Raw genomic sequence first — 25,678 nt, 5'->3', positions numbered from 1 at the left:
CATCACCACCTTAAACTGAGGTGTGGATGTTAGATTTCACCTCTGTGTGTCTTTATTGTGGCAGTGACACAAGAATTTCAAAGCTAGCATCTTATCATGCTTCATTTTCATGGAGTGTCATGTCCAATTTAGGATCTATCACATAGAGTTAACATGAAAGGCAATAAAGAAATTGAAATGTAGCGCATGAAATTTGAATTTATTTTTTTGTTTTGCTTTGTTTATTGATACACTACATTTGTGTGTCATGAGCATCTCCTTTAAATCAAATTTTAAAGCAAAAAGTAGAGACCAGAATTAATACATAAGTCAGTATCATACTGGTAATATACAGAAACTGCATAAACACACAGTAATAGACCAGTTTAATGTCTGAAGCAATACAAACACACTGTGAGTTATTCTTCACTTATGGGGTTTTGTGGTGGAATACAGATTTGTTGAATACATTTTAAATAAGTTCGTTACATTAACCATTAACATTTAATTTCCCAGCAGAATCATATCTGTCCACTTTAATACTCAATAGTAGTGGATAGCAGCCATCCAGATAGCCATAAGTAGTCTGTGGGTGTGCAAATTCAATACCAGATAACCCAGGGAAAAATCTTAACCAAATATAAAAAAATTGATCACTATTATATAGAAATCCTGTCATCATTACATAATGCTTTTACATAATGTTCAGACCCAGCTGACATATTGAGGATGCCACAATACTTTAATGTTTAGATTTAAAACAGACTATTTGCAGTACTTTCTCATTTAAATTGTCTAAATAGTCCTTTTTAAGGTGCTAAAAGGGGTCAGGTGATTATTCACACTGCTCGGTTTAAACCAAGCAAGCTTGTTTCCATAAACAAGTGAACCATCATCTATCACAAGGTTTGTTGTTTCTTATATTAAAAATAGGCATTTACATTATTGATATCAGAATATGTATTTCGTAACAGGGTGTATGGTGACAGAAATACTTAACAAAATTTAACATGGGTGGATACTTACAAATGTGTGCCATCATGTAACACAACGATTTGCCAAACACTTCTTTAAAGAAGGAAAAGGTCACAACGCTGTCTAAAGTCTCTCCAGTTTTACATGATATGCCACCTGGTAGCAGTTTGGGTTTGAGTAGCAGCTTGCGTTTGATCTTCTGCCCCCTCATATTTTTACTAAAGCCTAAATGTCCTTGAGAAATATACTGTAGCAACCTCATGTGTCCCCCATGGCTTTGGTGTGTTGTCTCCATGCAATGTCCTGAATTTAACTGCATGAATAAAGCACAGATATTTACTTTACAGTTTTATAGCATTATTTATAACTTTTAGCCTGAGAAGTTTAATGTAACATGAACATTAAAATGGTCTTAATCAGTAATGAAAAACAAAATAATTGCTGCCAAAAGTGGCAATTCGACTTCCATCCTTAAACTGCTGGCATGGTCATGCTGTCTACAAATAGATGTGACATGGCCTTGCGGCTGGATAGATCTCTGAATTTTTTATATCAGTATATGTAATAATCTCTATATTTTGTTTTGTGTTTTGCAGCAGTCTTTTAACCTAATTTAAAAGACAGCAAGAGGAAAGGTCAATAAAACAAAGCACTGGGGGAAAGAAGAAAAGCAGAAATAATATGTTGATTAATAACAATAATTAATAAGTGGCAGTGGGATACCACTAAAGAAACAACATGCATAACATACATTTGCATAAACCCTCAGGACAATACACACAGCATAATAAATCCCTGTGTGGGTGCAACAAGAGAAATGATTTTCAACAAAGAGTACCATTTAAGGACTCCAAAGCAGCATTTTTTTTTACCTAGAGTACATAATGCATGTGATGTCCAGCATACTTTCAACATGTTTTCCATTTACTCAACGCATAGAACAATTATTGGTCACCCATTATACACTCTAAAAAATGGTGCTAAATAGTACTAAAAGCTTGTAATTACAGGGGAACCATTTCAGCGCTATATAGTACCTATAGCACCTCTGTAGAACCATAAGTGGTGCTAAAACATGACTAAAGCACCACTTATGGTTCAATTACATAGCACAGTATAGTTCAACACAGCCAGGTGATACACAGGTTCAATATATGCTAGTTTAGAGCTAGTGCTGTTGCAAGTTTTGAGTTGGTTCGACTGGTGAGCCTTACAAGAACCGGTTTAGCATTAAAAATGGTTCCCCGTGATTTTCCCTAAGCCGATTAAACAGTCTTAGTGCTATTTAGCACCATTATTTTTGAGTGTATTGGTGTTTAAGTATTATGAGTAATACTAATAAAATACATGGGAATCCTGTGCTAGTTTATAACAAAGAGATCTTGTCACAAGAACTGTACTTCATCTATCTAATGTATTCACAGCAAGAACTTTCCAGGTTCGATTGAGCCAGGAGGTCTTTATGTGTGGAGTTTGTATGATGTTCTCCCTGTTTCAACATGACTTGCTAAAGGTATGGTTTCCAAGGACTAACAACATGTAGATTAATTGAACTGTGTCAATGAGTGAATGTTTGTGTATGAGAGTCCTGTAATTGACTGGCCATTTATCCAGGTAGTACTCTAAACCCCAGCCCCCCGTCACCCTGCAGAGGACAAGCAGGTTCAGAGAATGAATGGTTGGATGGGTTCTAGTGAACACATAAAGGCTACTGATAAAATGCATATATTTAATGCATTGTAAACTACTCTAGATAAAACGTGTCTGTCAAATGTGTTAAAATACAGGAAGTGATTTTTCCAAAGCCTGAACAGAATGTTTATATCACAAGTATAGTAATGACGCATTTTTATGAAATTTGAACTATCTTATATAACGCCCACTGTCTTAACAAACACTGAAAGGAGATATCTGACAAAATTGTTCATTATTTATCAACAAGCTAATTTTATTTATTATGTCCTTCAACGAAAGGGAGATGAATCATGCAGAAATTACTCTGTCTCCCTCTGCTGTTATTGGCCACTCCATACAACCCTGCCCATCACAACTTTCACCAAACCAGACACATACCTGTATGTCTGCACGGAAGAATTTAAGGTAATGTGACTTTAAACAGCACAGCTTGTGTGCTCTGTGAAAATTCAGTAATGCATTTTCATTCACCTTAGCAGACGCGTTCCTACCAAAGTGACTTACAATAAGGCACACAAATCACATTAAAAGTGATTACCACCAAGACAGATAGCTGAGAAAACTGATGGCAGACGATTTTAAAGTAGACCAAATGGAAAAACTCATATCTAGTCAAATTACATAGTCAATAAATATAATACAATATAATATATAACAGTATTTTACTGTTTATTCTTGGTTTAACCTCTCTATTACACCCTCATTTTGAGAGAAAGCAGAATTTCTGAATGTAGAAAAGGCTCAATCAAGAATCTGTAACCATAAAATAACATAAAAAATATGCTGATGAATTTATAGGCATTTGCTTTATAACTGCACTTCTAACTTTCTAAATTGTGTGTTATTCTGTTGATAATACCAGTTTTAAAGGCCCGTTGAAGTGCTTTGGAACGTACAGCATTATTTGATGTGGTGACGTCATTTTAACTGAAACAGGAAGTCAGTGCAGAACTATCGAAAGCTATGTCCTAATTCAAATGCTGCGACCTCCGAAGACAGATTGCGTCTTTACAAATGAACACAACTTTTAGAAATACTATGTAGATTAATTTATGTAATAGTTGCGTTTGAGTCTCCTAATTGTCCTCAATGTGAAAAGTTAAACATCACATGAGGGAACAGAGTTCAATTTTGCAAAAGATGCTGAAAAGCAAAGACTCTCCAAGACCTAGAAGATTTTCTGAATACCAGTAAACAGTTTAATGGCTCAGAACAAACACAAAATCTTTTAACAACTATCACAAAACATAAAAACTGTCACTGATTGTCCAAGTAACATCTGCAGTATTAAGAGTGTATGTAATAATCAGGTGTATGTAAACTTTTGAACTAGGTTAATTTTTGAAATTCTGTTGTAATTATTGTGTTGGAAACTTTCTGTAAACATTTCTCATGTGAAACAACTTCAGGGCATGACCTTAATTTTCAAAATTCTGTCTCTCTTTTCAAACTTTTCAGCATTTCCAGATTCTACAAGTTGTAGGCTATGTAAACTTTTGATCGCAACCGTAGGCCTATATCCTTAAGCCTAACATATTTATACTAAAAGGAAAAAATATTTTATTGGGACTTGAAATGAAACCGTTATTTGTTAGAAGCATTTATTGGATTTAGGAAGGTACTTAATGTTTAAATTATTTTTAAACATTTAAAGTATGTCAATTCTTGTCTCATTTGACTTATTCGTACAGGATAGGTTAAGGTAGTGGTTCTCAAACTGAGATTGTGCCAGCGGGCCCCCAGTTTTATGACATTTTATAAAATGTCAAAAATGTTTTTAGTATAAATACACGTGTATTTACACCTCAGAAAAATAAGGCTACTAAGCTAAAATTTTGCTTTCGCTCCAGTGACGTTAGGTTTAGGGGTGGAGTTAGGGGTGGGGCGTCATTCTTGCTTGTTTACTGATAATCGTACGTCATAAGATTTTGCTACCTCGTTTTGTAGTTACGTTTCCCTGGTAGTTGTAGAAGGGTAGGCTATGCGAATATAAACATAATGGTTTGAAATAACATACAAGTAACACTTACGAAAATTAACCATGGTTTTACTATAGTTAAAAAAACATGGTTACTACACTTTTACCACAAAAACATGGTTAATTATTTGTAAAGGAAATATTTACATAATTTTATTTTAAGGTCGAACTATCATTTTAACTTACGTAAAGTTTGAAGAATCGTGAAGTGCCACAGTTCTTACATTTCACCCGACATTATTTCACCTTATAGATTTTGAAGTGAAGTCGTATCTCCTACTATGTTGACAACCCCTTTATTCAAAGGAGGCGGGCAAAGCCACTAGAAATCTGATATTTTCGAATTTCATCAACACGCCAGCCAATCGCATTCCTCGGTAGGAGTTTGTCGAGACCGCCCTCGTCCAAAGTCACGCCTTTTTCCGAGGATCCTCCTGCTGAGGTTGTTTTCCCATGTTAGCCAATTAGCAACCTAGCATGCAATTTGAGGTCTGGCGCCTTGACTGGATGGTTACGTGCGTTTTAATTTTCCATTCAAATCTAAACGTTACATGATTCAACATTTGAGCGTTGTTACTGCGCTTTACTGCGTTTGATTTCTCAGCGGAACAGACTGAAGTGATCCGGGGAGTTTGTTGCGGGGTGAGTTGAGTGTTGTGAGCTAGCGGACGCTTGCTACGCTAGCTGTCGTCGTCTCACTGCTTCATCCAGGCTACAAGTAGCTAACTCTCATGCTTATTTACACAAACACAGCTGCCTTCAACAAAAAGCATATAAAACGACCCAGTTCTGTGTAATTCAGAGATAGCGACGTTAAACCCTAGTTTCTTTGAAGTGGTGCATGTCATAGCAGCGATTATATAAGATTATTTATCGAGGCGCTATAGCTAGCTACACTTAGCACGTAAGGCTAGATAAGATTTTTAAGCTGTACTGTGTTGATCAACGGCACAACGTGAATGTCGGGTTATCATTTGCCGTCTTTGACCTGCAAGGCATCAAAACTGGTTTATAGTTCTGTTATGGTCGACTGTATAACGGTGCTGCTTTTATCACAGAACAGTTCTATTCTCACCGGTAGAAATCATTCATAAGGACTTCCTGATTGTAATAGCTAGAAACAGTTGGTAACGTCGAGTGCCAGTCAGGCTTCTTTTTGTCCGTGATTTATAGATGGTATTTTGCGTTTGTTGATCGATTAGAGAGGCGATGGTGATAGGATTGTTTTTATTTCCGAGTGATCGGTTTATCTTGATCTGCGCTCTGTTGGTGATTTGCTCATCGTGGCAGCTGCCCGCTTTCTGCAAAAACGCCCCTTAAAGGCTTGATGTTTGCATGAAAAGCATTAGTAAACTCACATTTTGATGCACAATAAGTGCATGCGATCACGTCATACTTTGCACACACAATGTGTGTGTAGTTCATTTTGGACATGTGTTTGGGTTTTAAGGCCTGACACACAGAGACGCGCGCGCACACACACACAAACACACACTTTCGAAGGAGGAGAAACTGTCCGGATGGGTGAAACAGGAGTTTAGCCATTCAAAGAAAAGTTGGACAGCACACATGTCCTAGCATGTTTCTCTCTATCATAACGTAACCTCTTTGCACGTCGCCATCTGCTTCCACTGTGTAAATACATCACCTGGTGTTCTATTTACCTAACTTATGCCATTTAATTGTTTAAGTTTTGTTGTGGTCTTTTCCGTAAGGCAACATCTCATAATACAAATCTATTTTTAGCCGAACTGCCTTAACCTCCGTTGATACATCCCGGAACGGAAGTTTTAAACGGAGCGAGACAACGTTTGGTGTTAGAGTAAATTTGACAGGTGTCAAAAACGTGTTTTACAACACGCCGTAAAGTTAAGCCACTTACAGCAGTCTGCTGACACGTTGCGTTTTTAAGACAATGTGGCAAAACTGTTTTCATATAAAACTTTATGGTTATATACTCTTTTTATTTTTATTTAAATAGCCATTCTTCAATCCAAATCGTCTTGTTTAAGTAGTCTTATCGTTTTAGACAAAATAAATCTCAAACCAACATTGTTTTATTCTATACAATTAAGTCATTTTGTTGCCATGAACATAGCCATTGAAGGTGCTGGCATGCCGTTAAAAATCAAATATAAAGAAATAGCCATTCTTTGTCTAGATTAAACACTTCGTAGAATGATAACACTCTGTTAACTTCCTGAAGTGTCATCTGGAATACTTAAATAGTTTGAAGTTCTTCCCATGTTTTTTGGGCACTTATTGGCTTTTTGTCCTTTGTTGTCTAGTCTAATGCATCCATATAATCAAACACAAAGTGCATCTAAGCATTCAATAATAAGGTAAAACTGTATTCATTAGTTTTATAGATGCAAATGTTTTAGCGTTCAGTCAAGTTTGTCCAAACTTTTAACTGTTATTGTATGTATTTAGTATTGGATTTAATGGCACTGTAATGTTTGGTTGTTATAGATCCACCGCAGTGAAGAGCATGAGTACATAATGAAGCGCCGCTTGGAGGATCAGGAAACAGTGATCGGCTCTCAGCGGCGGCCTCCGGGGGGTGCGGACAGCTTTCAGCACCGCGTCCTTAACTCTGCCTCCTCTCTCTTTGAGACTGCACCAGAAAACATGCAGCCTTCATCCAGTATGCAGTACTCTGTTTCTCAGACCTACCAGGTACCAAAGAAATTTTGGATTTTGCACAGTTTTTATGCAACGTTCTACCATGTTTAATTCATTTCTCTTACATTAAAGCATAACCCTATATAAATAAATAGAGTCGTGGTCATAACTCTCTTATAAGCTTCCACATCCCAAATATGTATTTGATTCTGTAAAGTTATACATCATGTTTGCCTATCTTGAGCGTAAATAACTGCTTGCAGCCTTTTGTGATGGCTATGAATCTCACCATCATTGCGCGATTGTGGGGAAAATCTCAGACGTGCAGGAAAACCAAAGTTGAACAGTACCTGGAGGCATTTTGTTATAAACAGCGGGCATCTTAACTGTCCAAAACAAGCAAGGAATGCTACAATGAACACATGTTGAAACTGATGCTTCTTGCAGATTATGTATTTAAACTTACGAGCAGAACTCTATGACATTAACCTGCTGGGTTGTCAAAGAGTGATGTCACTCATTTTATTCATGTTTAACACTTTTTTTTATTACATCCCATCAGTTGTCAATGGCCCAAAACTCTGGGGGACACGGACACACCAGCAATTCGGCTGTGCTCAGTGGGCCTCATCACCACGGCCCAACTGTCCAGACTGTGGGTCAGGGTCACTCTCATACTCCTGCAGCCCCTGCACCAACTCTGGGTCAACAGCAGTTTCAGAGACTTAAGGTAAGAAATCCACAATAGACATTATAGTGAGTATGGAGTTATTAAAGTTTTTCTGAGAGTATTGATGCGTGTGATCTGAGATGTTTGTGATTTAAGGTCGAAGATGCACTTTCCTATTTGGATCAAGTTAAGCTTCAGTTTGGCAATCAGCCGCAGGTCTACAATGACTTCCTGGATATCATGAAAGAGTTTAAGTCTCAAAGGTCAGTTTGATTTTTGTTAGATTTTATTTTTGTTGTGTTCACGAAAAGTGGATGATGATCTAGTTTCAGAAAGTGCCTGTGTACTATATCTGTAGAAAGGTTTTTGTGGTTGTGATCTGACCTTCTCTTTTTAGTCCTGTTGACAGAGGAGATGAAATCTTTGGTCTAATTAGTCAGGGAGTGCAGAGAATAATTGTTGATCCATTTAGTAAAAAGCAATGTTCATTTTTCATTGTTATGCTCATTATTATCTTCCAACACTCATTTTGTAATCGGTGCTTAATTAATTATTATAGTTAATTATTATGGTTCCATATGTTCTGTTCTGGCTACAGATTAGCATTTTTTGAAGGAAATATCAGTGCGTGCAAGGCAACAAAAGAATTGCATGAAAGTTTAAGTATACTAAGGGTTATGGCTTTGGTAAATGACATGTGGTGTCGTGAAACTTACTGTACATTAACACGGTGTGGAAGCGTTAACGCTTGATGGAAGGCATGTCTGAAGCATGGCCAACAGTCTGTCTCTGCACTAGGTTATTTGCATAAGGCAATCTTTCGGCCAATGGCATTGACGGGATGCCAATGGATTCACAATGCAGTTCTGCAACGCATGACGTCACCCAAACAAAATAAATTACACCTCGTTTGAATGTACCCTTAAAGGAGTGTCGTACATTATGCAAGAAATGCAGTGACGCATCTCATCACATTTAAAATTAAACACATTATTTTCTTCGATACCCTAGACGGAATGCAACATTGCACTTCTCTGTCAGTGTGCGACAGGTTTTTAGCTATGTTTTCCCTACAACAATGTAGTGAAAAACAGAAAGTTTTCCATTTGCATTTAAAAAAAATGTCACATACACATCAGTTTTTCCCTTATGTTTACAGTTTTAGGGGGGTGTAGACAGACACTGACACAAACACTTAAAGGAGTCATGTTGTTGTGTTTTTTTTTTTTAATGACGGCAAATAATCCTCTATTTATTTTCTATGTAAGAGGGCTCCAGACTAACATTTTAGTAATGCAAGAAGAAAATTTAGGGGTAGTACTTAAATCAGATTGCTTATTCAATTATTCATATTTTTCCCCAAAAGAACTGTATTACTGATAAATACTTAATAAAATACTTAATTAAAATAAAAAAAATTATAATAATAGACTGAACTCGATACTAATTTTTTGCACATGTCATTATGCACAGTTAAATAAAATTTTAGAATAGGAAGTCATGATTTAAAGAAACATACAACCTCTTTGACTAGTTCTAGGCATGAGATACCCCAAAAGACAAAATATAGATGCCAAATTAGCCATAGAGATTCCCTATGCTGATCTTCGGTCAGAAGCTAGGAAATACAATAGCTAATTAGGTTGTAATTGATTTGAGTTTATTAAACTACAGACAATAAACTATATAGAAAATAAGTTATATCCAGTGTTAGCCAGATAGCGTATGGATTCGTTATATTCTTTTATCATTAGGTGCGTTCCATTCGACAGGGTCCCTACGGAGTGTTCACTGCTCCCTACTCCCTGAGCACGGTATATCAGTCGAAGTGGACTTCTTTTAATTTTTATTTACTGTCACATTTAAAGTAAACTTTTATTTGGTAAACTATGTGTATATGTGGTTTTAAACGATTGTCATATAATTGCATAGTGGTCTGACCGTTCTGACTGGTGATCACGTGATGCGCGCAATGACAGTTGGGTGATTATCGCTCTCCACTTCCTGTGAAGTGATGTATTGATGTTCCCTGATTCCCTATGCCGTGCGCAGTGCCCTTCGAACTGAACATGTTCGCTCGCTTCGGATTGGAATCTCACTTAAGATGGCGGAATACCCTGTGAAGTCTACTTCGCAGTCCACTTACGGTCGAATGGAACGCACCTCTTTTCACATTTCTCGTCTATTATTCGGTTGGCCCCTGATGTCCAAGACATTTTGTTCTCATCTATAATGTTTTGGGGTTCATAGAAGTTCTCTCTCTCTCTCTCTCTCTCTCTCTCTCTCTCTCTCTCTCTCTCTCTCTCTCTCTCTCTCTCTCTCTCTCTCTCTCTCTCTCTCTCTCTCTCTCTCTCTCTATACTAAGCCTTATTAAAAAAATAAGGCTTAGTATGTTTTAAAAAAAGAACAATGTATAGATCTGTTTTATTGGAAGGGTAACCTTAAATGACTTCTGTTGTGATCTGGTGCTAAATAGAAAACATAATAAAAAAAATTACTTGACCTTCAAGGGGGGTGGGGATATAACGGTAGATAAAACACTTCACAATAATCAAAAAACGAATTAGGATTACAATTAGTGATGCTCCGATCGATCGGCCGCCGATCATAATCGGCCGATAACGACATTAAATGACGCGATCGGCACTCGCTAAATTTGCCGATCTCATGAGCCGATTTTTCTGTTTACTTTTGTCATCATAGCGTTCCTGATACGGCTGCAATAAGAGACCATTTTACACAGTGCGAGCATTTTGTAACCTATTGCTCATGTGTGACGTGCAGATTTGGATTTCCTCTCTGCCTTTAACAGAGATATGCGTATTTTCTATGAGGACGCGCGATGCGTCTTCACATCCCTATCAAACAGCGTATACAACACATATCTATCGCGGACAATTGCATCCTCGTGCCTAAAGTGTATTACTTGCATTCGTTTTAAAGTTTTGAAGGTTTAAACATCCATTTTCCTCACAGCTGCTCTTGTTTGCGGACTACGAGGACGCGCTCTGGTCCTCAGCGCAATGCGTCTTCACATCAGCGTATACAACACATATCTATCGCGGACAATTGCATCCTCATGCCGAAAGTTTATTACTTGCATTCGTTTTAAAGTTTTGAAGGTTTAAACTTCCATTTTCCTCACAGCTGCTCTTGTTTGCGGACACCCGCCGCACGCATACACAGCAGCCTGTCATCAGTGCACGTGAAGAGAAAGATCTCTCCCACGTCTTAAAGCTACAGTATCCTAATTCATCTCTCAATAAAATTACTCTGTGCTCATCAGTGAAAAACTGTTGTACTTCATACGAATGCGTGTATATTTAATTCATACAGTAAAGACTGTGAAGTGTTTTATTTTAATCACTTTTAACAGACATAAACCTTTTTAAAGGCATATTACATTTCTCTTTGCAAGAAGAAATATTTGTTGTGCTTATTTATTTGATTCTCTTATTAAAACAATAATACACCTAATTTATAGTTAATTTCATTTCTACAAATGGTGCAAACTCTGCTAGATTATAGATTCCCATTCCACTGCCATTCTGTGATCGGCACTGATCGGCGATCGGCAGATCATGATTTTGGTGATCGGTAATCGGTGATCGGCCCCAAAAATGCTGATCGGAGCATCTCTAATTACAATTACAGGTGAAACATAATCGCCAAAAGCCTTAGTTGAATTTTTTACTAACAACATAACTCCCATAATTATTTGTTATTTACATGATATTATTTAGTTTTGGACATTTCAGATTTACAATGCAGCTAATTGTCAATTACGATTTTTTCATAATCGTGCAGCCCTATTTTGCATCACTGTCAAAAAGATATGCGTTTGAATGTGCTCCGCAAAGATGACTAAATGCGTTATAATAGCATGTGCCAGTCCAGTAGATGGCAATGTAACCTTGTAAAGGAACAATTCATGCCTACGCACCTATGCATTTTTCTACAGAGAGATAAATACAAACAGTTAAGACGGGGAGCATCAAGTAGTTTGTTGATATGAACGATAAGGTGACATTGGACTTTAAAGAGACAAACCTTTGCTGGAGAAGCGTTAATAGACTCGAGCAGTGCAAACACAGTCCTGAATGCCACCATTGTTGTTTTTGTTATACTCGCGCGTCCTTATAGACTGAATTAACACATGCACACATAATCATCATCATTATCACAAATATGCATAGTTTACATGGAGACAACAATTATCAAAAACACTTTGAAACCTGCCTTCAAAACATTGCATTTTCAGGATCCCAAAACGCTGTTGATGTGTAAACAAACAACCAAACCGCATAAAACTTGACCATTTATGGTTGAAATTGTTGTTGTGTAAATGGCTCCTTGGCATGCATCTCTTTTACATATTTAATATTATCTGCAGTGTAAATCTGACTGTAGGTGATATATAGATGGCAGGATACAAGGGATTCAATATGCAAATATTATGGCATCACTGTTGGATAGCAAACATTCTATCTGTCTGTCAAAAGGAGGTTTTCACGTCAAATTGGAACAATGCACGTCCAACTCTTACCATTAATGTCTTTTTTATGTTCAGCATTGATACACCAGGTGTGATTAGCAGAGTCTCCCAGCTCTTCAAAGGCCACCCTGACCTCATCATGGGCTTCAACACCTTCCTGCCACCTGGCTACAAGATAGAGGTTCAGACCAATGACTTGGTCAACGTGACCACACCTGGCCAGATCCACCACATTACCCCACACGGCATTTCAGTTCAAAACCTCCCAATTACCCAGCCAACTCCGCACCAGCCCCAACCAGCAGCCCCTACCAGCACCGCTGCATTGGTCATCCCCAGCCAGCCAACCCCTGCCAAAATAAGCAAGGTATGATGTGTTGTAATTCACATGTTTACTTGATTGCTTATTACCAAAATACAGTTGCAGTTTTCTAAGCCATGCTGTTTTATGTTTCTCAGCCAATGCAGTCTCCTGCACTGACCCCAACCAGCCAGCCTAATCCGTCCATTCCCTCGTATGCCTCCCCTCGCTCGCCCTCGGCCCAGTCTCACGCCCCCATCAGCAACAGTACTGCCGGGACTGCCCCACTGCAGAACAACCAGCCTGTGGAGTTCAACCACGCCATCAACTATGTGAACAAAATCAAGAACCGCTTTCAGGGCCAGCCAGAGGTTTACAAATCCTTTTTGGAGATTTTACACACGTACCAGGTGAGAGGGTCATTGAAATTCTTTTCACGCACCTAGCCAATAAAGCCTGCATACTTACTTCAGAAATGAAATGTTAATTGTTCAGAAGGAGCAGCGTAATGCCAAGGAGGCAGGGGGAAACTACACACCTGCTCTTACCGAGCAGGAAGTTTATGCCCAGGTGGCCCAGCTCTTCAAGAACCAGGAGGATCTCCTTTCAGAATTTGGCCAGTTCCTCCCAGATGCTAACAATTCAGTGGTAACCGTTAATCAAAACCTTATTGGCCTACAAGCATAGCTTTTTTCATTAAAATGCTTTAAAGGGACACTCCACTTTTTTGAAAATATGCAAATTTTCCAACCCTCTTAGAGTTAAACATTTGATTTTTACCCCTTTGGAATCCATTTAGCCGATCCCCGGGTCTGTCGCTACCACTTTTAGTATTTTAGAAAATAGTCCCCTGCTATTAAAGGTTCCCAAGGGGACTATTTTCAGGCGCTGAGTAGGGCTGGGCGGTATGACGGTATATTCCGTTACCGCTGAATAAAATGTCAGACGTAACAGATTTTTCTATTCCGCGTAATGCAAATAAGTGGGCGTGGCTAACTCTGCTCTCCAGCTTGTTAGACTGAGTGTGACAGAGAAACATGTAAAATAGTTCACTTATAAAAAATGAACGAGTTATTTGTGTAATTTTTATAATAAGTGCCAGTGAATCACGCAGTGAGACTTTTGTCTTGCTCGCCCTCGCGCGCGCTCTCTCTCTCTCGCCTCATGCAGCAGCCGGCCGGTCTCTCGCATACAGAGGTCTCTCTCGGCAAGCGCAAGGAGCTGCGACACCAAAAAAAGAGTTATTCTCGCACATAAAGCAAATAGTTGAAAAGTTTTCACAACTTTAAGCAAGCGAAGACAAAACTCGCGTTTATATCAGTGACACGTGCGCTGCTGGAGCGATGTAGTTTGAGGCTCCATTTGCATACAAACATATTTGATCGGAAAGACGAGAAAGAGACGCAAATGTTAAGGTCTAATAGAAAGTAAAGGGCGTCAAGACCTTAAAACAAACGTTATGATCATCACATCATAGCACCTGTCACATATAATATCTAGAGCTTCTTCTCTCACATACAGGTATTTATCCTGTCTGTAGGTTTTTGCATATATTTCTACCTGTTCATTTTACATATTGCATATGTTTAATGTAATGTATGCATAAATACAAAATACAATGAAGCCATACTATAGCTTTAATAGTCTATAAAATTAATAACTCAATTCAAAACAAGATTCTGTCTAATCAAGACTTATCTGTTGTTATACAGGGTGTCCGCGGGGTTTTAAAAAGTATTAAAAAGTGATAAATTAAAATTTTCAAATTTAAGGCCATTAAAAGTGTTAAATTCGGCTTAGAGGTATTATTTTTTCCAAATTAGGTATTATTTTTTCAGACTATTCAGGTGTCCTATTCTGATTGAAATTCTATCTGCGTTCGCGTTAGTTCGTTTAAATATGGGCTTTAGCATATCTGGGCACATAATCAAAGATCTTTCGTCTCTGGGATGTTATCAAAGCCTGGGGTGGAGCCAAATCACGTTCCTCTCTCCACTGGGAGCGTACTGAAATCACTACGCACCGGATCCACTCCGGGTTTTCTGACTGTAGTATCCCGTTAAGCTGAGGTAAAACTTTATTTCAGCTAGCATGGTCAAACTTATAAAGCAGGAAGGCTCCGATGTTTTGAAGATCGATAAAGGTGTAAAAGACCAATGGAGATTGACTTGGCTTAGCAAAATGATGAAGATTGGCAAGCCTTTCAGTTCGGGGGCTAAGAAACACAAACAGCCAGGTAACTTGCGTGTCTCCGCACAGTATGACTACATTAGGGGTCCTGTATTTTGGGGGTAAATGACTTCTCACGTACGTGATCATCCTCGTCACGTTTTTTAATGCTATGCTGATCTAGCCGCTGATACAATGGGTATGTTGAACTCGTGGGTAAACTTCATGTGGCGCCACAAGAACCAAGAGGCAGATGACATCCAAATCCTGTGAAAGCGATTGACGAGGAATCATAAGAGGAGACTGCTTCCGAAATGCTCTCGCGGGACTTTGATGTCATCGACCTGTCGGTTCTTGCAGTTGCATTTGCGTGTGGTCACACAAACGTAACAGGGCTCGAAATTGCGACCGAAATTTAATCTGTGCGACCTTAAAATATATTTGGGAGCATTTGTGCGACTGCCCATTTTGTTGTGACGCGAGTTGATTGTGATCCTGCGTGCTGGCGCTGTCCCAGGTTCAGTGTTCTCTCCAACGATACATAACCAATCAAATTTCACCATTAAGTTCTTGCGTTTAATGAAGACCGCAGATTGGCTAATATGAGCGTCAGTCATTCCTTGTTGCCGTGAAGCGCGGAAATGTGAAAAGACGAACGCGTCGCGAGCATGACGAGAGCGAGCCGATTACAGCCAAGGTTATTACTGTATTTTTTGACGACGATCCGGATTCAAATGTAACTCCACCACCGGAAAATACGAGTTGACGTTAAACCTTTCAGAGAGAGTGGCTTAAAGATTTCGAGTGTCTCCGCTATGAAAATGTAACTTAGGCTACTGTGTTTACTATAAATCCTGTAAAACGGCGTTAATGGCGGAATCAAAACATTTTAAGCGCCAGACGTACCTTGCTTAAACATGGCGAAAGTGCCAAAAATACAAGACGTGTCATGACAAATGTGTTTATTATTGATGGAGACACCGAGCTGTCTGTCAAAGTGTGTTTGATGGTGTATGTGCGCATGCGCTGGTGAATGGAAATCCGACAAATATCCTTGTGTTCCATGTTGCTGTGGAATACGACAATGCTGATGGTATGTTTTTGTTGTATTTTTTAAAACATTGCCTATTTAGTAGTAAAAGCATCCTGGTAATGCAGTTATCGATACCAATATATATTAGCCTTCTATATTAGGGTCACTTTTGTAATGTCACTCAGTGTTTTACGTGTTTGCTAGATTTTCTATGTAATCTTAATCATGTTACCTGTAATTGTTAAATTATTAATGCTGCAATACTATTTCAACAGCATTTGGGTATTAATTTAGGAATTTATGCAGCAAAAAAATAATAAAATAAAATAGAAAACCAACTTTTAAATGCTGGCCATAGGACGTGTAAAGCCCGGCGGTGGTGTTTTATTTTTAATAAAATAAATCTATTAACATTTACATTGTAGTTGTGGTGCTTTTAAATTTTTTGATGGATGCGCCTAAATTTTTGCTGGTGCTCCTAACTCTTTAAAGTTGGGAGCACCAGTGCTACCAAATAAAAAAGTTAATTTTGAGCCCTGCGTAACATTTGTCCATATATTTAAGCACTGCAGTTTAAAAACAAGGGATTTTAAGCCATTCAAACACATACAACAGTGCTAAATGCATCCGCTGTTTCTGTGTCAGAGGAGCACGCAAGCCGCGCATTCGTTTCTCATTGAGCTTGTGTTGTAAGTATTTTTGCCGCTTTATTGGCCTTAAATAACACATATGCCTCAAAAATCCCGTCTTTGCAAATATCCTCATATAAACACGACCATTTAGGTCTTAGGAGAAAGTAAACAGCAGAAACATTGCGCATAAACTAGCACATCAGCGCTGCCTCTATTGTAACATAATATTTAGTTGATAAAGGTACAGTCATTCAATTTCATTCACTATGGTTACAGGCATCCTGTGCGATTTGTACACTACTTTAACTCGTGTTGCTCGTTCAGGGTTTATATTTATACATAACGTTTGTATAGCTGTGACGGTAAGCTGTTGTGTGAACAGAACAGACCCTGGATTAGTCGTTTATGGGTACTGAATAATATGATATGAAAAGTTGTATTTGTTCACATTAGTAAATGCATTATGTAACATGAACAAACAATGAAAAATATAGAGTATATAAGCATTAATGAATTCTTGTTTATGTCATTACAGTAATTGACGGTAGTTCATAGTGCATTCACTAATGTTAACAGTTTCAACTTTGATTAAAAAAAATTAGTAAATGCTAAAATAAATACATTTACAATTAATAAATAATTAATAAAAGATTCGTTAAAGGTGGTGATATTCATGTTTTCTTTTTATATAGTGAGTTATTTAGTCGTTTCGCCTTCGCATCTGAAATGCCCTGCAAACTACAGCTACCTATATGCCACAGGAGACTTCAATATGGAATTAATGGCAAAAAAATCTCCCCTTAAAAAGTTATTGGTCTCGCCTACATAAAGTGTTAAAGGAATATGACTTGGCCTGAAAAACATTTCAGTCAGAATAAATTTTTTTCACTTTAATCCATGTCTATTCTTTTTGTATGTTATATATGTCAAAATATGTGTAAATAATAGAAAGGTCACTGATTAACACTTGCAATTCAGTGTCGTGATGGTTTTAAAAATATTCTAAAGGTATTAAAAAAGGTATTAAAAAGTTGTAAATTTAACTTAAGGATTGCTGTATATACCCTGTTATATCTTCTGGGCATTTTCACTTTAACATTATTAACTTTAAATTGCTCATATTTTAAAACTGTGGGGAGCATTTAGTTAAAAGCTATAGTGAGTTGTGTATTCCTGTACATTTTTATCATCAAAAAACAATATAAACTGAAAAACATGTATACTGTGAAATATTCCGTTCCGTCAAATAAAATGACTCATTCCGTGAAATAGATTTTTGGTCATTCCGCCCAGCCCTAGCGCTGCGTAATATCATTGCGCCTGCTGCAGCCATGTTATGGCAGCAAAGTCCTTAATTATTAGGCCAAAATGAGAGTATAGTTCCTAGCCATATCGGCCTAAAAAATCTCAACTTTAAATTTTCTGTCGGTCTTAGTACACAATGTAACTACAGAAGAGTCAAGTTTTAAATAGGAAAAATATCGAAACTCTGGTTATTTTTTTAAAGGGGGGGTTTAATGGTATTTCAAGCATTCTGACTTATTAACACAGTTATAGAGTTGTTTCCTCATGCTAAACGTAGGCAAAGTGTCAAAAATGCAGTTGGGCGTGTTTCAGAGTATTTCTGTGCCGAATGCACTTCGCCAGGGTTCGTACAAGTTTCGGCTAATTTTTTTCGATTACGGTTCTAACTGACGTTTCAGGGGTTTTCGATACGTATCACTTCTTTATATGGGCTTCCGCCGGAAAACTTCCCCCGGAAAACCCCGGCCAGCCGTCAGTCAGCGGGAGACGCTAGAGCTTGCTAACAGCTTATCACGCCACTCAGCTTTGTTTAATTTCAAAAGTCAACAATGGCACAACAAGAAGTGTGTTTTTGGATGTAAGGAGAAGACATCCAGCCTTATGGAAACAATGGATATAGTTTATTATCCGGATTAGCAGCGGAGTTTTGCGTGTGTGTTTGATGCGGTGGATTTTCAGAACCGGGTCATGACGAGTTACACGTGGTAAGTAAGACTTCTGTCTTATGTTGGAAATAGGCGCGTGTATATTATATAAATGACACGAACATGTAGTGAATCATAAGTTAAAACAGTGTTGTATAGTGTTGCATGACTCGTACTCGCTCCTCCCGTGTTATAACTCCTCCTTCTTCATTTTTTCGTACGTTATCGGAAAGATTCGGTAAAGCTAATCTTTCTTTTATAAATCTGATTAAACTAAAGACTCTTCAGAGATATAAAGGATGTCATACTACTCTATAGGTACTCCAGATTAATATCAGAAATGCAGAAACAGCGTGTGTTACGTGAGCTTTAACGCAATACTAATGGTCTAATCAGATTCAATGGATTGTGCTAAGCTATGTTAAAAGTGGTAGCGCCAGACCCGGAGATCGGCTGAATGGATTCCAAAACGGTACAAATCAGATGTTTAAAGCTAGGGGAGCTGGAAAATGAGCATATCAAAAAAAAGTGGAGTGTCCCTTTAACTTATAGTAATTTTTAATTACAAGCCCTTTCTCTCTCTCAGTTATTGAGCAAGACCACAGCTGAAAAGGCAGAGTCTGTTCGAATTGATCATGGGGGCACAGTAAAGAGACCCCAGCTGAATAACAAGCAAAGATTTAACCAGAACGGCTGTCAGATCCGCAGACACTCGGGACCTCCTACTACACCACCTGTTAAGGTGAACTTACGGTTGTATGACAGAACTTTACTTCAGGGCTGTTTTATTACACCAGATTATCAACCCTAACTGTTTATCGTCTACCTCCTATTTTCTCTTTAACAGAAGAAGCCAAAGTTTATGGGAAAAGACCATCCAATGGCTGAAGCCAGCAAAATTGGTGCTGAATCTCTCTTTTTTGAAAAGGTAAGAGCTTTGAATATTGTTTTGCATTTATTATTTATTTGTTTGTATTCCACTGCAATGAAAAGAGCTGCGTTATGCTGGAGCTGTAATTGTATAAAAAGACTATTCTGAGTACTACGCTTTATTCTCAGGTGCGAAAGGCACTGCGGAGTTCAGAAGCTTATGACAATTTCCTGCGATGTCTGGTCATTTTCAATCAAGAAGTGATCTCACGGGCTGAACTTGTGCAGCTGGTCTTACCCTTTTTAGGGTAAGCATTTTGTCAGTTATTTGAAATAGTGAACCTTTTTTTTTACTTTTTTCTGACTTTTGTTGTCGCTTATTTGGCTTGCCAGGAAATTCCCAGAGCTTTTTACCTGGTTCAAGAACTTTCTTGGCTACCGAGAGAGTGCCCATATTGAAAGCTTTCCCAAAGAGCGGGCCACTGAGGGCATCGCTATGGAGATTGACTATGCTTCCTGCAAGAGACTGGGATCCAGTTACAGAGCCCTGCCCAAGAGCTTCCAGCAGCCCAGATGTACGGGCAGGACCCCGCTTTGCAAAGAGGTGAGGATGCTGTGTCAGTTTAAATTGAGTACATCAGGGTTCCCCCGGGTCCTTGAAAGTTTATGAATCTGGCGAAAAAAATTCAAGGCCCTGGGAAGTTTTTGAAAATATACAGATATAGATACAGGTCATTGAAAGTGCTTAAATCTATTTTATGCAAGACGTTTTCTGGGGAAAAATCCATATTATTCCCTGTGTAGTGTAGGATAATATCATAAAAATTCTAGACTTTTTAAGCACACGTGTTAAACTGTTTGCTTTGAAAGCTTATATAATGCTTATATTCTGTATGCGAATGTTGATTCATACCAAAATGCTTTTTTGCATAGTTGTGTTTGACACATGAAAACGTCTCGAGTTACGTATGTAACTGTTGTTCCTTGAGAAGGGAACGAGATGCTGCGTCTCCCTTGCCATACTTCCTGCGTCCCTGTAGCGCCGCCTTTGGCAATATTTCAGATAGTGATATACTTCCTGGCTCCTACGTCACCCTATCTTTGTCGTTAAGCCTCACCATTGGTTGAATTTTATATACACATTCAGACGCACTTACCCCTGGAGGTGTCCCCAAACTGTCACCGCAGTGACGTAGCGCGAGTTCCCTCGAAAGGGAAGCGTAACAATGTATCTTAAAAGGTAACACGATGTAACCTTGCTCTTACTTGAAATGTGTCTCCACATTTAGTCCTTGAATTTGAGGTTATTGGACCTGGAAAGTCCTTGAAAGGAATTTGTAGTTAACTAAGGTGTGGGAACCCTTAGTCTTGATAAACGATTAAATGAGAAATAGTCACAATGATTATTTATTTTTTTAGGTGCTTAATGATACCTGGGTGTCATTTCCATCATGGTCAGAGGATTCTACCTTTGTCAGCTCCAAAAAGACTCAGTATGAAGAACATATATATAGATGTGAAGATGAGCGCTTTGAGGTAAGGACATTTTTTTGGGGGTAAATGTGTGAAGCTCCTGGTGACACGAGTAACCTATCCATTAGCAGTTTCTTGATGTTTGGTTTAGTGTTTGACTGATCATGTTATGTGCAACGCAGCTCGATGTGGTTCTGGAGACAAACCTCGCCACTATCCGCGTCCTTGAGACCGTTCAAAAGAGGCTCTCGCGCATGTCCGCTGAGGAACAAGCCAAGTTCAGACTGGACAACACCATCGGAGGCTCCTCCGAGGTCATTCATCGCAAAGCTATCCAGAGGATATACGGAGAAAAGGCTCCAGACATCATAGACGGCCTGAAGACGAACCCTGCTGTCTCTGTACCTATTGTACTGAAAAGGTCGGCATGAATTGTATTGTGTTATATTGTATTGTTTGATGATGGATCCACTGTAGATTCACACTACTAGAAAATGTCATGCATTGTGGTCAGAAAAAGCTATCAAAGTATAGAGTTTTTGATTTTAGATTCCCTTTTAGCTTTCAGACAATGTCAAAAAGTAATACTGTTAGTAAACATCTACCTTGGTATAATATTAGTTAATCATTGTATTACTCTCTGATAACAGCAGAGCTGATGCCTTTGAATAACTTTAAATATCATTGTTTCCAAATAATCAAAAATCCTCACAAGAGTTAACGGTCACAGAGAACTTTGTCATTTACTGTTCTTTCATTTGAGGTTTTCATCACAGAATTCATTATGCATTTTGACTTTTCCAGGCTGAAAATTAAAGAAGAGGAGTGGCGAGAGGCTCAGCGTGGCTTCAATAAGATCTGGAGGGAGCAGAACGAGAAGTATTACCTCAAGTCTTTAGATCACCAGGGTATTAACTTCAAACAGAACGACACAAAGGTGTTTCGCTCCAAGACGCTGCTCAATGAAATTGAGAGTCTGTATGATGAGGTATGAAAAAGCAAACAGTAGGGACATTAGAGGCACAGTCATGTGATTTTGTTGTGTGTTCTGTTACGACATGTTCGATTTACTTGTTAGCTGTTTAAAAGGAACCTAAAATGAAAACAGTAGCAGTCTGAAAAAGCCTAAAATTACTTTTCAGCCATATATAACAATTAAAACTTAAAAATATTAGACACAAAATTGACATTTTTACCGATTGTTGAATTAATATTTAGTAAGTGTCAACTAGTGCTTACTTATAGTGCTTTTCCATAGCTTAGTTCCCCACGGGTCAGGTCGGGTCAGCTCACTTAACTTAGGCTTGGTCAGCTTTTCCATCGAGTTTAGTAACATTTCAAAGTGGGAGGGATTATGGGCGTGTCGTTATATTTACGCTGCCTACTGCTGTGACATCATACAACAGAGGGAGCGTCGTTGGAATGCTATACATCCTCATACATAATGTTTTTTTCTCAGTTTGCCACAAAATCAAAATTGAGCACCACAAATAAATGTGTGCACAACGCGTTTATCACTACCTCTGTCTTACATGTGTGTTTTTCAGGGCAGATGTCGATACCAATTATTACAGATTGAGTAGACCGATAACCGTTATTTTGAACCGATAGGTCTGGTGTAAAAATGAAAATTAATGTCAAAATTAAGACACCGGCTCTGACAAAAACTTTCAATGCTTAGAAACATTTTAAATTCTGACTCTTAAGAAATGTTAATGTAATTTCGACTGCATTTTTTTTTCTGTTTTTCAACCTTTTTAGCCAAGTTACTTTTAGAAAAAAAATTCTTTGCTATATGACAAATATTTTTCTTCGCTTTTTTTTAAAGAGAAGTTTGAGCATTCCCTTTTTACTAAAAAATGCAACTTTGATTCAAGCCCTGTTTTCTACCCTGCTCATGTAAAGTGCTTGTACTTTGTTTTCTGTGTTTATCTATAAGCGAAAGACATTTTCTTAAGCTGTTTCTATCACTGTTGCTATAACAACCAACAACTTGTCACCCACTTAGCGACAGGAGCAGGCTTCAGAAGACAATGCCGCCCCGCTCTCAGGCCCCCACATGACCCTCACGTACGAGGACAGCCAAATACTAGAAGATGCGGCCGCTCTCATCATCCATCACGTCAAGAGGCAGTCTGGCATCCACAAAGACGACAAGTACAAAATCAAACAGATCATCTACCACTTCATCCCCGACATGCTGTTTGCTCGACGCGGTGAGCTTTCCGACGTCGAGGAGGAAGAGGAGGAGGAGACCGAACCGGATGAAGATGGGACTAAAAAGCACAACGGGACGACATCGACCAAGTCCAAGCTTCTCTTTAGCCATACGGCAGCTTCCCAGCAGAAGCTCAGTAACTGCGATGACGCCTACAATCTCTTCTTTGTCAACAATAACTGGTACATCTTCCTGAGGCTGCACCAGATCTTGTGCTCCCGGCTGCTGCGGATCTACGGGCAGGCGGAAAAACAGATCGAGGAGGATGCCAGAGAGAGAGAGTGGGAAAGAAATGTTCTGGGTCTGAAAAGAGAGAAGAATGACAGCCCGGCCGTCCAGCTGCGTTTAAAAGAACCCAGTAAGTTTGACCTTGATGCAGCAGCACACATCTGCTAATAATGAGTCTTTTTTTAATTCAGTGTGTAGTTGTGTTGGCGTAGTTCAGATGCAAGGTTGAGGACTTGTGTTTAAGACATCTTAATATTCGTGTAGACAGGTGAATCTCTTAGGGGAATTTACACGTGCAAGCTAGTGATATTTCTGTCAAATTACCCACAAGGCTCCTGTCACCATGGAAACTGCTTTGGCAATTAAAAGAAGACTTTCAGGTTAAGACTTATGTTTGTTTATAATGATGTTCCCATAATTTAAAAATATCCTTACTTTTTTACAGTGGAAATTGATGTTGAAGACTACTACTCTGCCTTCTTAGAGATGGTCCGAAACCTTCTCGATGGCAACATGGAGACGTCTCAATATGAGGACCAGCTGAGGGAAATGTTTACCATCCATGCCTACATTGCTTTCACCATGGACAAACTCATCCAGAGTATGGTCAGACAGGTCAGTTACTTTAGATATTATGAAGGCTGATTTGATTTTATTACTCACCCTTTGCTTTAGGAATATTTTATTGTAAAACCCATCCTGAATTGTTGAAATACTTCTCTAACAAACTTGCATAAGAGCATTATAAGATCATTGGGGTTTTGTGATCAGCTTGCTAACAAAATTAATAGATGTTCCACTTTCAGATAATCCATTTGGGAAGTTAGGTCAACAATGTTTGTGTGAATGTTTGCCAGGCATATTTGGGAATTAATGTTGTGGACTTAGCCTTAGGATATTTGCATACAGAATACTTCTGTGGTTCAGTGCTGCAAAATCCTATTTAACCTTTTTCCCTTTTCTTTGTGTCTCACAGCTGCAGCATATAGTCAGTGATGAGATCTGTGTACAGGTGACCGATCTCTATCTTAGCGAGTGTGCCAACAAAGCCACTGGCGGGTCCCAGTCCACACAAACATCCAGAAGCGGTGCCGAAGCGGCCTACCAGCGCAAAGCTGAGCAGCTGATGTCTGATGAGAACTGCTTTAAGGTAGGGCTGCATAATGTTTTAGGTTTTAGCGTGGACATCACAATGTGTACATCTGTAAGTCATACCACATCATTATTTTTTATATGAATATATATTTTCTTATATATATTCAAAAGGATATCGTCAGGTGTGGCATTATTGACTTGAAGTTTCTTCTTATGTTTTTTATGTTACACCGAGTTTGTTGCTACACATTGTTGACATGCAGGCTCTGCATGCATGTGACAAAATGATGAGCTAATGATTAACTATTTTTCTCTAGTTGCCATCACAGAGTTGTACAAGAAATGCAAAGCACAAGTTGAAACTGAGCTTTTTATTTTTCATGAAGATGTAGTTTGTCAATTTTAATAATTTAAGTTATCTGTAATTCAAATCCTCTTGTATTTTTTTATGTTGCTATTTGTATCACAGATTAACAAAATTCCACACTACCAGTTTTTCTTAAGATACTGGTAAACTGTAAAATAATCCTTATTGCACTTTAATTTTTAATTAGGGAAGAAGTTAACTTTAATTTTTAAGTTCTTGACTAATGAAGAATTGCTATGAATGATAAAAATAAAGTTAAAATAACTAAAGCTAATTAGGGCTGTCACTTTTTATTCGATATTCGAATATGCATTCGAACATGACGTGAAATATCCGTATTCGAACTATAAATAAACCATCCGGTTTTTAAAATGACATGTTTAGCGCATTTTTTACAGTAACACCTCGTAATAGGAAGGAAGAGTGAGAGTGAGACCGACGGCAACTGTGCACAAGAGAGGGAGTCAAATTGGACCAACATGAACCTAATGTGCATGTCAAGATAGAATTATAGTTTGTATATAAAATTACATTATTATAGTGTTAAATATTATAGCAGAATAAAAAGCTTGTGTTAATACGCTAGCATTATGAAATTAGCGCGTATGAAGATAATTTCATCATGTTTACAACGCAATGTAAACTTTATATTAAACTACAACAGCATTTGTCTTGTAAACGGATTTTAAATGATCATGTGCTGACTGTCGCGTGAGTCAAGTGAGCTCTGCTTAACTCATCGGTAAGTTTTATTTCATCTCAAATATCAAATGGTTTGCGCTCTCTATCATTAAAAACCATTAAAAACGGGCAAGCAAACAGCACGCGCAGAGATAATGCACTTGTCAATGACGGCTCACAAACACGCGAGATAGTCTATATATGTGTGCTTGTTGTCAATGAGATATCATCTCACAAACAGGCTC

The 25,678-nt window shown here is 38.3% G+C and overlaps 1 protein-coding gene and 1 long non-coding RNA gene across 2 annotated transcripts in view; one reads left to right on the top strand and one right to left on the bottom strand.

The window, feature by feature from the left end:
* Positions 1-180: 180 nt before the first annotated feature.
* LOC141352968 (uncharacterized) lies at positions 181-4,958 on the bottom strand. Its single transcript, XR_012360023.1, has 2 exons — positions 4,814-4,958; positions 181-1,267 (listed from the first exon to the last, which is right to left on the bottom strand). It is a non-coding gene; the product is annotated as an uncharacterized lncRNA (long non-coding RNA).
* Positions 4,959-5,043: 85 nt separating this feature from the next.
* sin3ab (SIN3 transcription regulator family member Ab) overlaps positions 5,044-25,678 on the top strand; it is a 30,850-nt gene continuing 10,215 nt past the window's right edge. The window contains exons 1-17 of the mRNA XM_055208730.2: positions 5,044-5,269; positions 7,100-7,306; positions 7,815-7,982; positions 8,079-8,185; positions 12,493-12,784; positions 12,877-13,128; positions 13,214-13,366; positions 19,088-19,243; positions 19,349-19,429; positions 19,561-19,679; positions 19,765-19,975; positions 20,791-20,907; positions 21,027-21,265; positions 21,649-21,832; positions 22,853-23,420; positions 23,736-23,905; positions 24,267-24,440. Of these exons, the coding sequence (XP_055064705.1) occupies positions 7,130-7,306; positions 7,815-7,982; positions 8,079-8,185; positions 12,493-12,784; positions 12,877-13,128; positions 13,214-13,366; positions 19,088-19,243; positions 19,349-19,429; positions 19,561-19,679; positions 19,765-19,975; positions 20,791-20,907; positions 21,027-21,265; positions 21,649-21,832; positions 22,853-23,420; positions 23,736-23,905; positions 24,267-24,440 (3,168 nt within the window). The 5' untranslated portion in view covers positions 5,044-5,269; positions 7,100-7,129. The remainder of the gene's footprint in view (positions 5,270-7,099; positions 7,307-7,814; positions 7,983-8,078; positions 8,186-12,492; positions 12,785-12,876; positions 13,129-13,213; positions 13,367-19,087; positions 19,244-19,348; positions 19,430-19,560; positions 19,680-19,764; positions 19,976-20,790; positions 20,908-21,026; positions 21,266-21,648; positions 21,833-22,852; positions 23,421-23,735; positions 23,906-24,266; positions 24,441-25,678) is intronic.

This window comes from Misgurnus anguillicaudatus, chromosome 21 (assembly GCF_027580225.2).
Source record: "Misgurnus anguillicaudatus chromosome 21, ASM2758022v2, whole genome shotgun sequence".
Lineage (NCBI taxonomy): Eukaryota > Metazoa > Chordata > Actinopteri > Cypriniformes > Cobitidae > Misgurnus > Misgurnus anguillicaudatus.
Note: the sequence above shows the minus strand (reverse complement) of the source record. Positions and strands in the feature narration are given on the sequence as shown.